General features: G+C 38.7%; 1 protein-coding gene across 1 annotated transcript in view; it reads left to right on the plus strand.

Annotated features, from left to right (window-relative positions):
- The window catches only part of PGM5 (phosphoglucomutase 5), a 60320-nt gene that overhangs the window by 35215 nt on the left and 5652 nt on the right, over positions 1-19453 (plus strand). Inside the window, exons 7-10 of the mRNA XM_015848859.2 lie at positions 786-901; positions 9047-9182; positions 10456-10639; positions 16349-16483. Of these exons, the coding sequence (XP_015704345.2) occupies positions 786-901; positions 9047-9182; positions 10456-10639; positions 16349-16483 (571 nt within the window). The remainder of the gene's footprint in view (positions 1-785; positions 902-9046; positions 9183-10455; positions 10640-16348; positions 16484-19453) is intronic.

Below are 19453 nucleotides of genomic sequence, written 5' to 3' on the forward strand. Positions count from 1 at the left end.
TAGATCAAACAATGGATGTGAGCACAGTGAAGTGGTGGGTGGTGTGTTTCAACAAAGGTGACACTAACAGTGGGGCAGATCTTTACAAGTTTGCCATGCAGGATGGTGTTCATTGCTGGTGAAAATGCATAGCTAATGGTGGTGACTGTGTTGAGAAACAGTGTTTTGTGGCTGGAAATTTATCAGATGATGTTCTTGTGGTCTTTGTGTCTGTTGCAGTTTCTGTGAGGATAAATAGGAGGCATTACTTTAGGAGCAACCTATATAAGACATCTCAATTATTCATCTGTGAAAGGTCCTTGTCAATCAGATTGTTTGACTATTCCTCAAGTCTTACTTTTCATATTAAAATGCAGTTGATTGAAAATGCAGTGAGAGCAAGAATTAAGAGGAATGGTAATAACCAGTCTGTGTAAATCCTTAGCTTTGTAGAGGGCTCCTTAAAGGGGGTTGCACATCCAGCTTACCTCAGAATCATATAAATGCATTTTTAGAGTAGATGCTGTGCCTTGGAAGCTCTCCTGTACTGGCTTGGCTTTGAACACATGAACAGAAATGTATTCCTAGCATATAGTAGTTGGCCTCCTGTGTTTTGTAAAGGAAGGTACTTCAACACAGTGATGAAACTTTAAAGAATGCATTGATTTAAAAATCTCTACATGTAACTCAGTCTGGCTCAGTAACAAAAGAAATATGCTGGTAAAGCCTCTTCAGCTGAGGTTCCTACTTTTTCCAAAGTACTGCAGTGTGTAAACGTGTGTGATGTTTTATTGTGTCTTCTGCAGAGTGGCAAAAGCAATGAAGGTTCCTGTGTATGAAACACCAACAGGATGGAGATATTTTTCCAATCTCATGGATTCTGGACGTTGCTCGCTCTGTGGGGAGGAAAGCTTTGGCACTGGTAAGTAGTACACAGTCAGGCATATCCGGAGACTTTAAATGACAGTTATTTTCCGAGGTTCCTCAAGTCAAAGCCAAAATAATAATGATAATAATAATAATAGTAATAATAATAATAAAGAATCAGCAAATTATCTTATGCTTGAACAAAGGACTGTCAGCTTCTCGTATTTTGGTCATCTGGTAGTCGCTGGTGTCCACATACCTTGAAGTATGAAAAATGTGAAAGGTGGGTATTGCAAAGCCATTGGTCGCTGCTCTGACAACCTTGAAAGGCATCTGCCACTGTATTCTGATTTGAATGTTATGTGGAAGCATGTCTCTAGCTCCATTGTAATAGTTTTTTTTGGACTGCCATGGCATTTTGAAGGATTTTGCCTGCATTTGCATGGTTCTTGCAGACCTTTGTTTTTCCTAACATGAATCAGTGTACAAAGTGAGGACTGTTATGTCTAATCAAACCTGTTACACGCGTCCCTTTTTTAGAACATTACAGATACTGGAAAGCCAGATAGTGATAAAGTCATCTCTAGAATAAATTCAGCTGCATATCAACACCTGTTCTCCCTAAGTATTTTTCCCTTATCTGTCCCAAGAACCAGTCAAACAACAGAATGCAGAAAGATAAATCTGAGCTGCATTCAGAGCAAACCCATAGCTTATAATGTATAAAACTGAACAAATGTGGTTTTGTAGAATGAGCAAAACTGAACACATTTTACAGTGCTTCCTGTTTATCTTTCCTGGATTCTGGAATATAATTTATTTCTTCTTTATATTTTTTATTATTATGGTTGCAATATGAGTGTTTTTGATTAACTATATATCAGAATAACTTAACACATTGCATAGCTAATAATACATTGTATATTCTGATGCAAATTCTATGAAGTATTTTGTGTATGTGTGTGTGTGTGTGTGTATAATTCCTTGCCTACAGCTTTTAATAGAAAATCATTTATTGTGCAGTAAAATCTGATTGGAAATTTCATGTTGCTTTGATTTAGTTAACTCTGGAAATACGTTACTATTAATTGAGGTCAACTAGGCCAGAACGCTGCTTGTTTAAAAATGAGGGTATCTTTAAGCCATACACATACCACTTTATTCAATAGTCTCTCATTAACTTTCTTCTGAGTATCTGGGCTGTGATGGAAGAACTCAAGAATGCATTCGTTTTCTTTAAATGTCTGTAAGAATAAGTAAAGCTGTGTGTTCTGCTTTCTGTTCTGATTATGAACCACTGTCCCATTACTAGCTCCCTGGTTGCCTTGGCTCAGCTGCTGTATCTGGCATAGTGTGGTACTGCATTGGATAAGTTTTTTTTTCTGAGGGCTTTCGGCAAGGTCATAGAATGATGGCTTTAGCTTGGGGAGGGTGGCATTTTCAGATCTTGTACCTTTCAGAATGTACTGTCATTTGCTGTTATATACTGTTAGACTTCATCTCTGTTTGCCTGAACCAGATGGGTGATTTTGGATGCATTTTCACTAAGTCAATTCTTTATTCCTCTCTGGATATTAAAGTTTCTCTTGCAGGTATATCCAAAGATTGTTATTTCCATGAAACTTAGGTGGCTCTTGGGACATCAATGGGGTGTCATCAGCACCTAAATAATTTGAAAATGAGCAACCCTGATTTCACTGTCATGCTGTAGGAAAAGAAAAATGTGATCTGTCATTGGAATTAGCCCATGGGAATTTGTTGGTAACTCCTACAGACTGGAGTACATCTGGATGCACTAGCCAACTGTGTGCAGCCTGTTGTACTGCATGAAAAAGACCAAATATCAAATTTCCCTGCAACATGGAAATGACATGACCTGTATCCATGTGCATGCTTCGGTCTTCCTGAGTATCAGTTATACTGATCTTCCTGCAGATCAGCCATATAGAGATCAAGATCAAGAAAAATGGTTTCTGAGCTTGATCTACTGAAACACTGAGGATGTTCTGATTTGTGATTACCTTATTTCTTTATTAACCAAAGTAGCAGATGCTTGTTGGAGTGGGGAAGGACGGACAGTCAGAGATAAAAAGGGCCTATGGAGTTTGCCTGTTCTTGAAAGTAGGCAGCTGTGGCTCCTCTCTCTTACTGCCCTTGACTTTTCCCCTTTACTTTCATCGTTCTGTAAAGCCATTAGTAGCTGCTATTCTGATCTTTGCAGCTATCATCTCCTGACCTCACATCCATTTCTGCATTCCTAGCACTCTTTGTATTGCCATTTTAGTCTGATCTTCCTATCCCATGATCAGTTCTTTGTATTTCCAGTAAATTCTGTCTCTTGTGAGTTGTAATGGTGCCTGAACAACATATTGTTGGCCAATGAGGAGAGCTGTTCTACAGGAACACCAGACCGGTGTGCCTTGGTCCACTCCAATCAGCTTCCTAGTACCTAGAGAACTTCACTGGCAGTTCAGAAAGACACTTGGCCTCCCATTTTTGACAATGCCATCTAAATTATAGTGTAAACTGTTGAGGTTCCAGCCTACTGGCATGCAGACCACTTGGAGCATTGGGTCAGAGTGTAGGTAGTTTTTGTGTAAGTTGTGGCAGAGCCTACAAGGCAATTATAATGATATCTAAAGTTTGTTTTTCTCCTTGCTGCAATTTTCTTATCATCTTTCAGTTCTGTGCAGCTATCTGGAGCAAACTGCATATGCCAGGAGGTTTATTAGTAAAATATAGGCTGGTGTGTAGATGACCAGTACTTTAGCAATGTGAGCTGTTTTTAGCAATAAATATTTACTTTATTGCGAACCTTTTGGTAATGTCCTAAAAGCTGCATGAACTTCACAAATTTCTGACAGTATTGGGCATTTGGGTAAATCTTACAGCTTTCCTCTCCATCACGGCTATTTAGGGAACTGAATTGACACATCTTAGTTTTCAGTGAAGAAGTTTTAACGAAATATACCATATAGCAGATCAGAGTGGGGAAATTACTGTTCTGTGAAAGAGAATGGAGATTTACATATCCACATTCTGCTGTCAAATTAACCATGCAGCACTGGAGACTGATTGGTTGTATACCCAGGTAATCCAGCCCAGCTGGAATTTCCAAACAGCACAGAGCCTTAGTCTTACAATATAAGGGATTTTGCACTGGCAGATAAATAAAAGCAAAGTTTCTGCTATAAAAGGACAAAAGATTTTGAAAACATCCCTAGTGCTGCGTTTCCCAGACTTGTTTTCTGGCAGCTGATCTTGGAGCTCAACCAGTGCTTTAAAATCTTCTTCCATTTTTGTAGTCGTGTGGGGAGCTTGTCAGATGAGGTTAGTAGCTTTCTGGTTCTATGACTAATGTTTAGGACACAGTTCAGAGAAGGGCATCTGCAGCAGCAATTAGTTTCTAAATTTCATCAGCAAAGAATTAATCAGGATTCAGAGAGCTGTATGGCTGATTTATCTTTCTGCAGTTTAAGCCACCTCAGTAATTGATGCATCTTTCATAAACTTGCATGTTCCATCTCCCAGATTTCCAGATGCCATTAATACCATCTGCTTTCTCCTGCAAGATTATGTGGAAGAAGAACTACTGGAGAATACAAAGATGGTCTGGGGCTGAAAATGATAAAAGCCTTTAAAGGGCTGTGTGGTCTTATCTGTTGCAGTAATGCAAGACTCCATTTGTCTAAAATATCACCAAGATTCAAATCACTGGAGGATAAATTTGTAAGGCTCAAACTGTGTGCGGACAAAATGTTCTACTGTGAGTTTATGTACATGCTTCAGTTTCACATCTCTTTTAAAATTGCATTTACGGAGTGCAGTATGCTAGACAGAATTGGCTAATTTAGGGAAAAGCAATTACATTTTCTTCTTATATATGATCCTCAAGGCTCACTGTCTATCAAAATTGAAGCTCTTATCAGATAAAGAATAAATGAGACATATAAAAGAAAGCCTGCATGCCCAACAGTTTGGCAGCATTAGAAAAAAAAATAGTCATGTGAGCATTTTTTCCTAATTTGACTTGTTTCTCAGCCTACTGACTCTCAAAACTACTTCAGTTTAAGCCTGTCTGTGTACTTGTGAATGGGAACGTGCTCTAACAGTTCTTCCCAGATTGTTTACTCTGAGTCTGCCCATAGTAATTAACAGTTGCAGTAGTATAAAATAACTTTTGTTGTTATTGTTATATTGAGAAATACATGGCAGATTAACTTAAAAATAATCTGTGCAACTACTTGCCATTACTGTAATTTTCCTTACCAATGGCAAATAATGACATAATTAGAAGACTGTTGACTCCACTGTTCTTTCTGTTTTGTCTCCTTACACAGGGGCTGGAATTCATTAATGCTATGTATTTTTCAATCTGAATTATCAGTGAGAATTATCCTGAGATTGCTGAGTGCCCTCAGCAAAACAAAGTGATTGGTAGTATTGGAATCTCAGGAATTGTGAGGCTCCTTTTATTTGATCACTTTGCACAAACTGACTGCCTTTGCAGATTTCACAACAACAGATATTAAGTACATGAACCGAAGGAAGATACTGCTAACTGAACTGAGCTGGCAGAGCTAGCTTCCTCCCTTGTATTATGAGCATGTGAGGTGGACAGTAAGTGTGAGAGAGTAAGTGAAGACACCTACAAAGATAAAACAAGTGAAAGCCAGAGTTGACTAACAGAGTTGCACTAGTGGATTTTAATTTGCTAAAAGAAATGAAAGCTATAAATTTGCACATATGTATATGTGGTAAAATAAGAGGTGGAATAAATAAGTTTGGAGAGAAATCCCAGTTGTCAATTTTCCTTCTAATAAGAATAATGAATCAATACATTTCTTGGAAATGCAGGGTTACTGTTGCTGTTAGGGTAGTGTTTTTAATCACTGATTTTTTATTTTATTTTTTTTTTAAATTCTGAAAGGGTTGGGTTGTTCACAGGTTTTTCCATGCAGACTTCTGCCTCTGGATTGCTTTCGTACTATGCCTTTTCTTTCCAGAGGAACAACAGTCTGTATGTCATCATGAAGGGCACACAAGGACAGAACACACGCCAAAGCTGCTAAATGGATCAGAAGAATAATACATGTGTACACTCATCCCTCTTCACAGAGATTTATAAGCTTAAGCCATGCCAAAACAAGGCTCGGAGACCTTTCTAAAAATTCTTATGTCCATGTTTCACTGGACCATTTTGGTTCAGTGAAACATACTCAAACTGTTTGTTAAATCAAATGCTTATTTTCTTCAGTGCTAAGTTTAGACCTTTATACACATGTCGAGATATATTGACTGTTTTGCTGACTGACTAGTGTGCCTTTCACCGTGTGAACTGATGGCTTGCAGTCTTCAGCGTGTTGCGCACTGGGAGAGCAAATGATCACTTACTTTGAAACAAATAACTTGTGTATTTATCTCTAACACATCTCCACTTGCTGCTAGTGTCTGTTGAACAGATTAAGCAATTTAAGTTGTGGGTAATATCATCAATAGAGATGACTTTTAGGCAGAATTAATGTTTCCTGTGCTAAGAATGAATGGCTAAAAGAAGAACCATGAAGGTTAAGAAAAAAGGAACAGCAGTGCTGGGGCAAGTTCACCATCTCCAGGACCATGCATAACATCCCTGTTCTCCTCCACCCTGCCCAATATCCCCTACCAGCTCCTGCTCCCAAAACAACTCAGCAGTGCCAGGCTGCAGTTCCCCACCCTTTTGTCCTGCCTGGCCATGGGCAGTAGCCAAGCTTCTTCTGACACCCAGAAACCCTCCTGCACCTGTGCTGGCCTAACAACTTTTCTGCTGTTCCCAAAGAAATGACAGGTGCTGGTGGGAGGTGACAGCTCTCTTCTGCATCTTCCTTTCAGTGGCAGCGGCAGAAAGCTGCACTGGCAGCGTTATCTAGGAAGAAACCTGTTTGCAATAAAAAATAGGATCATGCCATTTGCTTTGCATATGAGCAAAGCTGATTTTGTTATCTGTAGACCAGATTGTTGGTATTTCTTTGGAGGGCATCCTTTAGCTAATCTACTGTGTTACCATGAGGAGGGAGTAGAAGAGGTGAGGATCTGACTATATGAAGGGCTGACTTCCTGTTCGGGGTCATTTGTTTTCTTTTTTTATCTGAAGCTATTTGCTAAGCTCCAAGGGCTCATAAATAACCCTGCCCTTTTTCTTCTGATCAGGCAGCACTCCATGCTTTGATAGCATCCAGAGGCTCTGAACCAGGGAACAAAGTAAGCTCTTACTGTTTTTATAGCAGCTGCTAGGGGACCAGGCTATAGCTCCAGGCACTGTATTAGCAGACTGTCCTTGTTGTGAGCAGCTCACAGACTGCAGGTCAAGGCAGGTCAAAAGTGGCAGAAAGTAAGTATTCTCAGTATCATGACAGCTACTTTGCAAACATGAAGGAACATGGCTGGCTGTCTCAATTCTTAAATCCACTTGAGCTATTCAGTGTCCTAGTTTTCTACAGGACCCAACTGACAGACTCAAGCAAAATCTTCATGTATCTTTTTTTTTTCTTGTGCTTTCTATAAACACTTTTCCCCTTTACAGCCAGTAGTAATTTTTATGCAGTTCTGGTATTGTATGGATTAGTAATTTATGCATAATTAGCTCAGCAGTAATTGTAAATGTTAGATTCAGGGGGTGGGGGGTGGTGTACACCTCTAGGGCTGAATCTAATCCAAGGAGCCTGAGTTACAGGCAGAGCTGTGGCAAACCCAGGTCGATGGATGCTTTGTGTGAAGCAAATTTGTGTGAATAGCAGCTGCTACCTTGACTTGCTGCTCTCTGTCAGAAAGATGGACTGAAAGACAAAGGCAGCAGTGGTAACTGAGGGCTGGATGTTAAAAGAGTTAACCCCAGAAATCACAGTTGCTCCAGGCAAATCTCACTGTTTTCCTTATGTCTTTGATTTTCTCTTGACAATTTTTCACAGGATTAACAGCTTCAGTGCATCAATTTGTATAACGAGAACCAGATCCTTTGCCAGTAGGAAAACAGTCATTTTTGTCAAATCTGTGTACAGAACTTGCAGGCTATTATATAAAAAATAGAGAACTGCAAATCAGACTTGATGCAGCAGAATTTTTATATTTGGCGAGGGTGAATATATCATGAAACACATTTTGGAACAAAAGCCTTTTTGATTTCTCTTTGTAGAATGTTTTGCTAAGTAATTTCTGGGGGCATGGGTAGTCAAACTATGGGTTAATAATTCATGAAAGAAAGAAAGAAACAAACAAACAAAACTTCTGACTTAATGCATTTGCCTTGTACCCAGGGTTTCCATACTGTGTAAACAGAAAATGATAACTAAGTGTGACTAAAAAACTTCAACCAAATCTGGTGTTAATTTGCCAGAGCAGTGGCCACAGATTAGTTAAAGTATTCATCTTCCAGCATTTACTAAGTATCAGGTGTTTTGGATCATACTTCCTATTGATTTTCAGAATGGTTCAGCTAGATTCGCTACAGATTGCCACAAAAACTTGTTCTAAATTATCAGAAGGAGCAAGTGCTTGCTGAGATGACCAATACCTTTCCTATAGAATACTCTTTGCTTATGAAATGATAGTTATATTGAAACTTTTTGCTGTTTGATACATTACTGTTCTAATAGACAGAGTTTACCTTGATAGAAATGCTCCCAGTCCAGATAAGTTATGTGTCTATTGCAAAGCAGTCCATTACTCCAAGTTGTCCTTTTGGTTTTCTGTGTGGAAATTGCCAATTCAGGTCCATGCTGATTTGAATTCATATGGTAGACTTGAATTTATGCCTCCTGTATCTCTGAATACTCAGATATTGAATACTCAGATACTTGACTCACATAACACAGAACACTCCTGGCCAGGAGTCTGCATGTCTTGCCCAGTTCTGGGAAACAGTACCAGAAATGTGGAAGTTCCCTGTATGTCAGCAAGCTAGAATAATGATTAAAAATGTATTTCTACTGCTACCACTATCCATGTACTCACGTACATTTTTTACTTCACATTAGGGGTATAGACATAGTCATATGTAAAAATGAATTCCGGTTGTCACCAAAGCTACCATAGCTGTGGAAGTTAGTACCTTCCTGGCTATCATTATGTGATGTACAAGTTAAAGGAGACATTTGCCCAGCCTCTTAGCTTGTTATCTCATGTGCAGTGATATCAAATTATGTGCTTTACATATCTCTCTTAGGGTCTGATCACCTTCGAGAGAAAGATGGACTGTGGGCTGTTCTTGTTTGGCTTTCAATCCTAGCAGCGCGAAAGCAGAGCGTAGAAGAAATCGTCAGGGATCACTGGGCAAAGTTTGGTCGGCACTACTACTGCAGGTGAGAAAAATGAAGGCACAGGAATTTATGCAGTCAGTGGGTTGATTCTTCTAAAACAAGGCTTGACGAGCTGTGCTCAGCTACATTTAGATATTTGTTTGATATGCCCATGTAATGAAAATCTGCTGCAGATTGCCACTGTTCTGTATGCAGTTTTTTATCAGTTGAGTAAGCAGACTTTTCTCACCGGAGGAGTTGTGCTTATATGTAACTTCCTTTATATTACATGTAGAATCTCTGGGAGTAGCTGGTTACATGGTTTTGAAAAATGTCAAAACCTCAGCAAGTTTTCTCATACATTTGTTTCTCCATTCTTCATTCTTCATGAAAATGCTTTTGTGAAAACTGATTTTGTGCTTGCTTTGAACTTAAGAGAACTCCTCTGAAGATTCAAAAATACCTGTTTTTATTAATGTCTCAAAAGAGTGAATTCTAATTGGTGTTCACATAACACAGATCTTACCTTAGCTTCTCCCTCTCTCCCTCTTTCTTTCCGAATAGGCTTAGTTCAGATGAGTAAGTATAGTCATGGAGGAACACAGCTGTTCCTAAAAACTTTCAGCAAAGTTTCTTCTATCTCATTTTCTTCAGGGCACTGCACTGATTGTGCTCATGATTTCAGAATGCTGTCTGTGCTGGGGTTAGTCTGCAGAAGAGGAGGCTCAGGAAAGACATTACTGCCCTGTACAATTACATGAAAGGAGGTTGCTGTGAGACGGGAGACAGCCTCTTCTCCTGGGCGACTAGTAATAGGACTAGAGGGAATGACCTCAAGTTGCGCCAGGGAAAGTTCAGGTTGGATATTAGGAAAGACTTTTCGTGAAGAGTGGTCAGGCGCTGGAATGGGCTGCCAATGGAGATGGTGGAGTCAGTGGCCCTAGAGATGTTCAGGAAGTGTTTACATATTGCGCTAAGGGACATGGTTTAGTGGGGAAATATTGGTGGCAGGTGAATGTTTGGACTAGGTGATCTTAGAGGTCTTTTCCAACCTTAGTAATTCTGTGGTTCTATGATTATATGATTTTTTGAACATTACAATACAATGTGTTTTCCAAATGGTTTCTATTGCCTCAAGAGATAGGTGGCCAGATTAGAACTGTGGCACATATACAGAATGCTCTGGTTTAATTTGCAGTCAGTACCTCAGTAGTCCACTGTCAATTTTTGGAGTAATCAACAAATTGTTAATTGTGTGTATATTGAGATCTGTGAAAAAAGAATCGTCTTCTAAGTGGACTTTGTTTTTACTTCTACTTTTTTATCTACATGCAAGGTTTGATTATGAAGCACTGGAACCCAGAACAGCGTATTTCATAATGAGAGACCTGGAAGCTTTGATCACTGACAAGTCATTCAGCCATCAGCAGTTTGCTGTGGGCAGCAGTATCTACAGTGTGGAAAGAACAGACAGCTTTGAATACATAGATCCTGTGGATGGCACTGTGACCAAAAGACAGGTATGGCTGTGGTGGTGGAGTAGGAAAGTTTTGCAGCTTTCAACGTGTCTATTAAAACATTTCTTACATTCAGCTGAAAGCCTTACCATTTATTTATAGGACATTTTTAAAAATTTGCTCTGATAGATACCACATTTCCTACTTAAGATCAGCTCAGACTGGATAAGATAATCCGCCGCTGTTTTGGCTTGCATTTGCTGTGCATAAATGGAGACTGTAGTGTCATAGAGAATGTAGGCAGAGATGGGGTCCCTGCTGCCAGCAATGCAAATATAGAGAGGGACCCCTTTCCTGAGTAATGGAAGTGTGATATAGAAAGGCAATGTTTGCTTTTTCTGTTTTCTATCTGAAATCTACAGTTGCTGTACATTACAAAAAAAAAGTTAAAATTTTCTTACTTTTGGTATTCACATAATTAAGACATGTTATTCCATTGTTGCCAATGGCATGCAGAAGATTTAAGCAGATTGTTCCATATCGGGGCATGTTTGCCTTCCCTAGCCAAAATAAGTGCTCTGTGTTCCTTTTGGGCTGACTGTAGGCTATGTCAATATTAAGATCTTTTAGCTATCAAGTTCTGCAGCTCAAACTGAGCCTTTGATGTTCCATGACAAGCTCAAAAGCAGGCACGTATTTTTGCCTGGTATAGATGTATCTAAAAACATTTTGAATATGAGATGTGGCTCATATTTAAATGTATTCTGATTTTATGCTGCTTATTTTTATTGTCCTGTTTGTGAGCTTTGTAAATTGCTTGACCTGATCATACTCCACCAAATGATATTATGAGCTGTTAAAACAGTTGCTGTTCCATTCTGCTCAGTGTCTTTGTAGTTTCCATTCATTATTGCATCCAGATGATATAAGCAGCCCACCTGCAACTGAACAACTGTCTTTGTACATATTGCTGTTGAAACAAGGTATGAGGGTATTGTCATATCCGAATCCACTGGAAAATTACAGGCATGGCAGGTTTGTGACTCTTGTCCTTTAAAAAAAAAGTTTGTAAATTTTTAGTGTACTTTCCCTTTCTTTTCATCCAAAGCTGTTTCCTAAATTGGAGTACAACTGCTAATCACGTCACCGTGTAATACAGAGAAGCATGATTTGCTCTGTTTTTAAATGGACTTTGAAATGGAGACCATGTCTTTTCATTGGCAAAAGCATTCATTTGATGAGAGTACAATTCAATCTGTTTGTCATCTGACAAGCTTACATTCCTGGCTCTGTGTGTTTGCAGCCTTGGTGGAATTCTCCAAGCATAATAAAATAAGAAATGGCATTATTCCACGGAAATAGACAACAGTTCACACTGCAGCCATTTTCCTCACATTGTATGCTCTTCGTGCAAATGCAGGAGCCTGTTTGTGACTGTTTCGTGTAGATTTTTCACCTAGGCTTTCAGGAACCTTTTATTCCTCAGTAGTAAGTGGATAGAAAATTGTACTCAGTGTATCTGAACTGCTTCTATTGGACTACAACTAAGTCAGTCTTAATAAAGTGCAGTAAACAAACAGCAATAACAAAATAGGTATGTAGCAATACAAGCAGACCATACTCTAGTTTATTCTGAAACAAATAGATGAATATTGTTTATCATCACAATTTGGTAATAAGCCATAAAGTTAAACAAAACATTCTGCTGTTCCTGAAAACTGTGCTGGCCTTTGCACAGATATTAGCACATAACAGTATCAAACAAATTACCAGTTAAGAGGATCAACATTTCATGAAGATTTATCGTATTCTGAGATTTAGAGAAAAAAACTCCTAGTGTTTGTTATTTAAATTTCCTTAGTGTTGTCTTGCTCCTTTGTTAGATTTAGGCTGTAGGATTCTCTGCATGTAGTCTCATGTTTTTTGGGGGTCTTTTCTGAAAGTTATTTCATATGACCCTCCAGAGATAAGGGAAAAATTCTTCTTTGTTCAGAATGATATTTCAGTCCCATGTCAGCAATAACGTATTTCTTGTCAGAACAGACAGAATGGTGATGTTCAAGATGAGTAAATTAAAATAATGATATCCACAGTATTTTGAAGAAAGGTATAGCTGTTCAGCATGCTTCTAATTTATGCATGTGTCTGTCTACTATACTGCTACTGAGATAGATTTTAAGCTAGTGTGACACTTTACCATTTAATAGTAGTCTTCAAAATCTTAAGTAGTTTTTCTTTAACTTTGCTACTTAGTCTTGTTTATCCTAAATTACTGTTTTAATTCTCACTTGTTTAATCACAAAATTGCTAACTGAAAAAGTTGTGAAACCACTGGAAGTGAAACCACATAGCACAGGGTGTATAAAGTTCTGTTTTCTGGACACTACAGAGATCTTAGTGCATCAGTAAACTGCTTAACTGGATCATAGTGCGAAAGGAGAGAAATTCTTGTGAAGCTTTATCTTTGTCATACTGGCTTCAAAGCCAGTGGGTTAACCAGTGGCAAGGACATTTTGTTTCAGAATTTCCACATGGCTAATTAATATCCATCATCAGTGCTGATTTGCCTAACATAAAGATCTGCAGATATCCGTTGTGGGAGCTGTACTGAAGGTTTACATTTGCTTCCTTTTGGAGAAAAGAATTACCAGTTTCCGTAATAAAACATGTTCGTGACAAACATTGCGCCCTGTTTTACTAAAACTGGAACTTTTTCTGTACTGTGGAATTTCCAGTTTGTTATTCTTCTTTGTTTTACCCTCAAGCCAGTTTATTAATTCTGCATATAAAATTCTATGCGCTTTCACAGAGCTGACATTTTCTATATAATAAATAGGAAGTATGTGGCTATAAATTCATTGAGCTTATGTCAGGTGAGAAAATGCCATCATGTCAAACAGTAAGTAGGCTGCTTTCAGTTTTATGGGCTTTTTTTGTCAGTTTGCTTTGACAATGGTGATCACAAAAGCTAAAAAATACCAGAAAGGAATATTTTGTATGTTAAGCAGTGCACTCTGTAGTAGTGAGCAGGGATAAACTCTTTGATTTTGTCTTCACCTAAGTGCAGACCATAGGTTATTAGACAGGTAATGCTTCTTCATAGTTATCTGGTTATTAGCTGTTTTTCCTTTGGCTTTAACAAGTGTAAGCTACAGCTTTGTGGTATATGCTTCAGAAAACATTAAGAAATGTAAATACATAATAGTTCTCATTAAATCCCATTGCCTTACAGAGTGAAAAGTTTTGCTAGTTTCCAAATTGCTGCTTTCAGTTGAGAGTCAAAAGACAGGTTTCTGCTGTGGAGCTCTGTGCCAGAAATGACTTATGCTGTAGCTCCAGGTGCAAACGTGACATGAAAGTTGACTTTCACAGTCCAGCTTTGATGGCCACTGTTTCCCTAGCACATAATTTCTCCCCGGCACTTCACAGAGAGTTGTTTTTAAAAAGTACAGTCACTGTGTCTCTATAGTTACCCTTTGAAAAATAGCTTTAGCTGTATGGCAGAAATCCTAGTCTTATAGACAATTATCAGCTGTGATCCCTTTTGTGTAAAAAACAATATTGCCAATTGTTTATTCTTGAGGAATGTGAAAATAAGCTCAGAAATAGTAAACTGTCTGAATGCATGTTGCGTGTTTGTAAACTATGTAAAAAACTTAAGTGCTGTAAACTGTAGCATCAGAGTGGCTACAGATGCTTTGGATTGGTGGAAAAAAATAGCATTAAGAAGGATAGAGTTATGGGGAGTGTTTGTAAACCTTTTTTGTTCCAAAGACCATAATTTAAAGAGTGGTGAGACAGTATTGAGGTTCTGAGAGAGGCAGCGATGTATAGTTGTTATTCTTGCCAGGTAAGCAGAATATGTTAGAAGAGTGTTCAAGTGGTTTTACTAGATTTATCACTACAGAGGTGGCTTGACCTTGCAGGGACATGCAAAATGCCCATATAGCCATTGGGTAGGAAGACATTCACGTGCTCTTTTATGTTCACGGTTTCATTTTGTGCAAGTATGTTAAGCTTTCTTCCTTTCCACTTCAAAATGGTTGACGTGAATGTTATATATTTTGAGCTCTTAGTTGTAGGTTTGTCAATTATTCAAAAGAAACTGCGTCTAGAACTATATATTTTTTCATTTTGCTGTTGTTAGGAATTAGGAGTAGTTAGCAGTCAGCAAGAGACAACTCCTTGTTCAAAGGATGAGATCATAACAAACTGACTATATATTTTTATCTATCCAAGCTGAAATTCCATTGAGACCAATGGCCGAACTCCCACTAACATCATACGAACCAACCCGTTAATAAGTTGGCTTAATAGCAAACAGTAGGAAAAAAAAGCTCTAAAGCTCATTATGCTGAATATAAACTATTTTTGATTATTACATATGCTTTTAGTATTGGGAATACTAGATGAATTTTTTTTTACCGTTGTGTGTGTTAATATTAATACGCAGGAGAATAATGCCTCCTGTTTATTTCCATAGAAGCTGCAACAAATACAAAGTGCACTATTTGATAGAGCAAATTCTCAGTTATAAAACACCATTTTTAAACATAGTTACCACCATTGCCTACACATTTCCACCAGTGATGAGCAGGAGACTGCATGCTGTGCTGTCTGCCTCAGCCTTTTGCCCATGTGTTATACTTTCCTGTTACATATTTCTTCATGTTATCATCCAGACACTGTTGAAGATACTTTGACATATAACTGAGCAAACAAAGGCTTTTTGCACTTATATTTTAGTATGGGGGAGCACCATGTTCATAACATCAGTGTCTTCTCAGGCTGCTGATAAAGATGAAAGAATATAATATTTCTCTCTTTAATTTTCTCGTTTTTAAATGGTTTGCTGCATCTTCAACAAAATTAACAGTGATGTCAGTTTGTGCACTCATTTGCCAACAGCAGGACTAAAATGGAAAATAGAAGTTCACTGGCAGAACAGAGGTAACATTTAGCCTAGGGATACTATTTACAGAAAGGGAACAAGACCATAAGTTAGTGCAAAGCTGTTAGAGGATGAAAACACTGCAACTATTTAACTTTTTAGTTTAGTCCTTTGTTTTAATGGGAGCAAATTTACCTGTCTGCCCTTCTTGCTTACCTTATAGCATCTCTGTACATAGAAGCTGTTGACTATAGATTCAGGTACATGACCTGTCGAAGAATGTGTTTGTATGTATAGTATGAAAGCAGGAAGGGTAAATAAAAGAGAAGGAATTAAGTAAATTCCTACTTAATTAATACTAAATCTTTTTAGATCTTCATACAGTTAGTGCACAATAACTGATATACTTGAAATTAACAACACAGGTTGGGTTTCTAGACTGTACTCCAGACTTTTGTTGAAATCCTTGTAATCAGGTCTTGATGCATGGTCTGTGAGGGAGCTGATGCTGATTTTTGTATTCAGTACTGACAGCTGACTTTTGCTTCAGTAGCTGTTTCCCATACACTGTTGATCTTATAAATATTTCACAGACTGGTGATTTTTTGCTCTGCTGCCGAGAACAAGAACAAATTAGTGGAAAAAAAACCAAAAGACCTGAAAACAGCAGTTAAAAAGCCCTTGGTTGGAGGAGTGGGAGTGAAAACACAGATTGTTTCTGGACTTGAGAGGGGAAAAAAGTAATAAACAAGTTGCCTAAAGTTAAAGTGAAATCGTATCCTTATGGTTCTTCCTTTCATGTTTTATTTTAGAGCAGTGAAAACTGTGATGTGTAAGAGGTATTGCCACCTTAATGTATGACACTCCTCTTTCAACCATAGGGGCTGCGGATTATTTTTTCAGATGCTTCCAGGCTCATCTTTAGAATGAGCGCTTCTAGCCATGTGAGAGCTACTCTCCGGATCTATGCAGAGAGTTATGAGAAGGATCCTAGCCAACACAACAAGGAACCACAGGTAATGTAATAACATTGTAAGACCTGCAAGAACAGACTGTTTGCAATTGTGTGAAAATCAGACTCCAACAGATGCCTGTAGAAGCCTGAACATCACATGTGTTGGTTTTCGTTTTTTTTACCACATGCTAAAGGCAGAATGTTCTGAGTATTATACCAAAGCTGCTGAGTGGTCAGGAAGCATTAGCAGGCCTGCTGTGTTTGGCTTGGGAAAGCTGCTTCTTGATCTCGGAAAGGGGATATCAGTGAAGTTGAAGAGTTTCCAATAGTTGTAATGATGCATATTCAAACCATAAGTGAATAATTTGGAAATCTGCACCATAAGTTCAATGAAGATCATCAATTCAATGAGGAGCACTGAGGCAAAAGGTAAAAGGATAAAGAGAAAAGAAGTATGTGTATATATTCACACATTCAATCAGTCAGTCAGTCCAGGCAGCTGAATAAAACACCACATCCTGAGAAAGCCAGTTTTTTGTTTAAATTACAGATACAAGTGGTTAAGTCAAATGCCAGAAAGACAGTATCATCTGTAGTATCAGGTGTTGCCTTAAATTTTGAGGATATATTGGCTTTATTCTTTGGCCTCAACCCTGCCTGGTCACTGTGGACCTGCTTGCCACTCAGTGTACCCAAGTTGTGCATGTCCCCAGTGTGATCTTGGACCTTTCCCATTGCTGTGAGCTTGCCTGTTGATCTGGACTGTTTGTTGATTCTGGGTGCAGATTCTGGGTCTTTTGTGCTTGTCTGTTTTGAGTATCATGGGGCTGGGCCCTGAATGGTAAGACCCCTGTCCTGTCAGCCATACTGCTGTTCCTGGTGCTAGGAGAATAGCTCATGGAGAATAGCCTGACACTGAGAGAAGAGCCAGCCAGCCCTTGCTGCCTCTTGACAGTCTTTGTGTAGTCAGTGATGCTTTTCTTCTGTTATGCCAGCAAGACTCTTCCGTAGACCTCTTTCATATCTGCAGTGTGAGTAACTAACATAATGCTCAGTTATGCCTTAGCTGCAGCTGTGTGAATCACAGACCTCTGGGACAGCAGGGGAATTTCTTTTGCAGCAGGAGCTGAAGGTTAGTTTTATGATTTCCTCCATTCAGCACTTTGACCTTTGTTTTCTGTGGATTTTTTTTTGTGGGACCGTTGACTTTTTGAGGTAGGAATAGCAGTTTTAGTACATGTTTGTGTAATAGGTCACAAAATGGGAATATTAGGGCCTGAGATCCCTGAATGGTGGGAAAATTTTAGTCTGTCATGAGATTTGTTTCTCTCTCTCTTTTTTTTTTTTTAATACTTGTTTTTTTTTTAAAGAACAATATTTTAAAAATAATAAATTTTTGTGCAGATTTTCTGGGGATCATTTAGTTCAGGTTTGCCTTAAGGGTTGCCTTGCACTGCAAGCACAGTTAGGAACTAGGGATGCCTGAGGCTTCACAGTGTAGGGATTCCTTGTAAGGGAAAGACTTGAAGCTATCTGAGAATTATCTCGCATCATAACCAGACACCTTCCTAGGAAAATAAAAGTTTGAGAGCAAGTTCCAGTGAAATCCAGCAAACACCTAAAACATTTTATAATACATATTGTGATCCACCTCTCAGACTGGTTCCACTGAAACACTGTCATGTTCTGAAATAAACAAAAGAGGACTAAGTATGTCTCATGGAAGAGTGGATAAGCACTTAACTTGCAGGAACTGAAAACTCTGCTTTTGAAGTCTCATGTATTTATGACTGCAGTGCAAATGCAAAATTTTGCCGACCATGAAATCCTTTTGAACCGTGTGTTGTGTTTTTGTTTGTTTGTTTGTTTTTGTTAGATTTCTGTCATAGGTTTATGGAGTTTCTTTATATGCTACTAAACAATTGTCTAACAGATATTCCAGAGATTTTGCTAACTAATTTCCTGCAGATATGGCGTATTCATTTTGTTCACTCTTTCTTGAAGTATCGTAGAATCACTAAAGTTGATAAGACCTCTAGGATCATGTAGTCCAGCCATCCAGATATCACCAGTATTTCCCCATTAAACTGTGTCCCGCAGTAGAATATCTAAATGTTTCTTGAACACGTCCAGGGGCACTGACTCCATCACCTCCGTGGGCAGCCCACTCCAGTGCCCAACCACTCTTTTAGAGAAGATATTTTTCCTAGTATCTAGCCTGAACCTCCCCTGGTGCAACTTGAAGCCATTCCCTCTAGTCCTATTGCTAGTTATGTGAGAAAAGAGGCCAACCCCCACCTTACCACAGCCTCCTTTCAAGTAGCTGTGGAGGGCAATAAGGTCTCCCCTGAGCCTCCTCTTCTCCAGACTGAGCAATCCCAGCTCCTTTAGCCGCTCCGCATATGACCTGTGCTCCAGACCCCTCACCAGCATTTGGGTGGGAACAGTTAAGAGACCTACTACTCCACCCTGGACTGTCACAAGTCCATGGAGCCAGGTGGGTGTCTTTTATGATACTTTCTGTATCATAAAGCAGAAGAAATTTATTTGATGCTAAGGTGCATAACAATTCCTTCTGCTTAATGGACTACCTTCTTAAGTACCTTTTGATTGCTTACACAGACATTTGGGAGTTGAGTGCTTTTACATTGCCCTGTTTCTGCCTGATCACAATACCATTTCATTCTCCTGTGGATAACCATAACTATTCAGTTTTACTGACAACGAACAAGCAAATTAATCAAAATCTTCAAAAACCTATTGAGAAATGAAGAAATTCTTAAAATGAAAGAACAGGGATAGAAATCAAGCTTTGTGTTCCATCAGTCATTTTCAGGTTTGTGTTAATGTTTTGGGCTGTGTCCACAGTCATTGCATTTAGAACTAGCCCTATCCATTCGATGGCGATAGAGGTAGGAGGTTTCTCAATCTGAAATCGCAGTGATTTTTTTTGTGTTTTGCCCTCATGTGATTCTAATGCTTGAGTCTCAGTTTGTCTCAGTTCTCTGATCTTACCATCAGCCAATTATCT

Source organism: Coturnix japonica, chromosome Z (genome assembly GCF_054131305.1).
Source record: "Coturnix japonica strain WE chromosome Z, WE-NBRP24, whole genome shotgun sequence".
Lineage (NCBI taxonomy): Eukaryota > Metazoa > Chordata > Aves > Galliformes > Phasianidae > Coturnix > Coturnix japonica.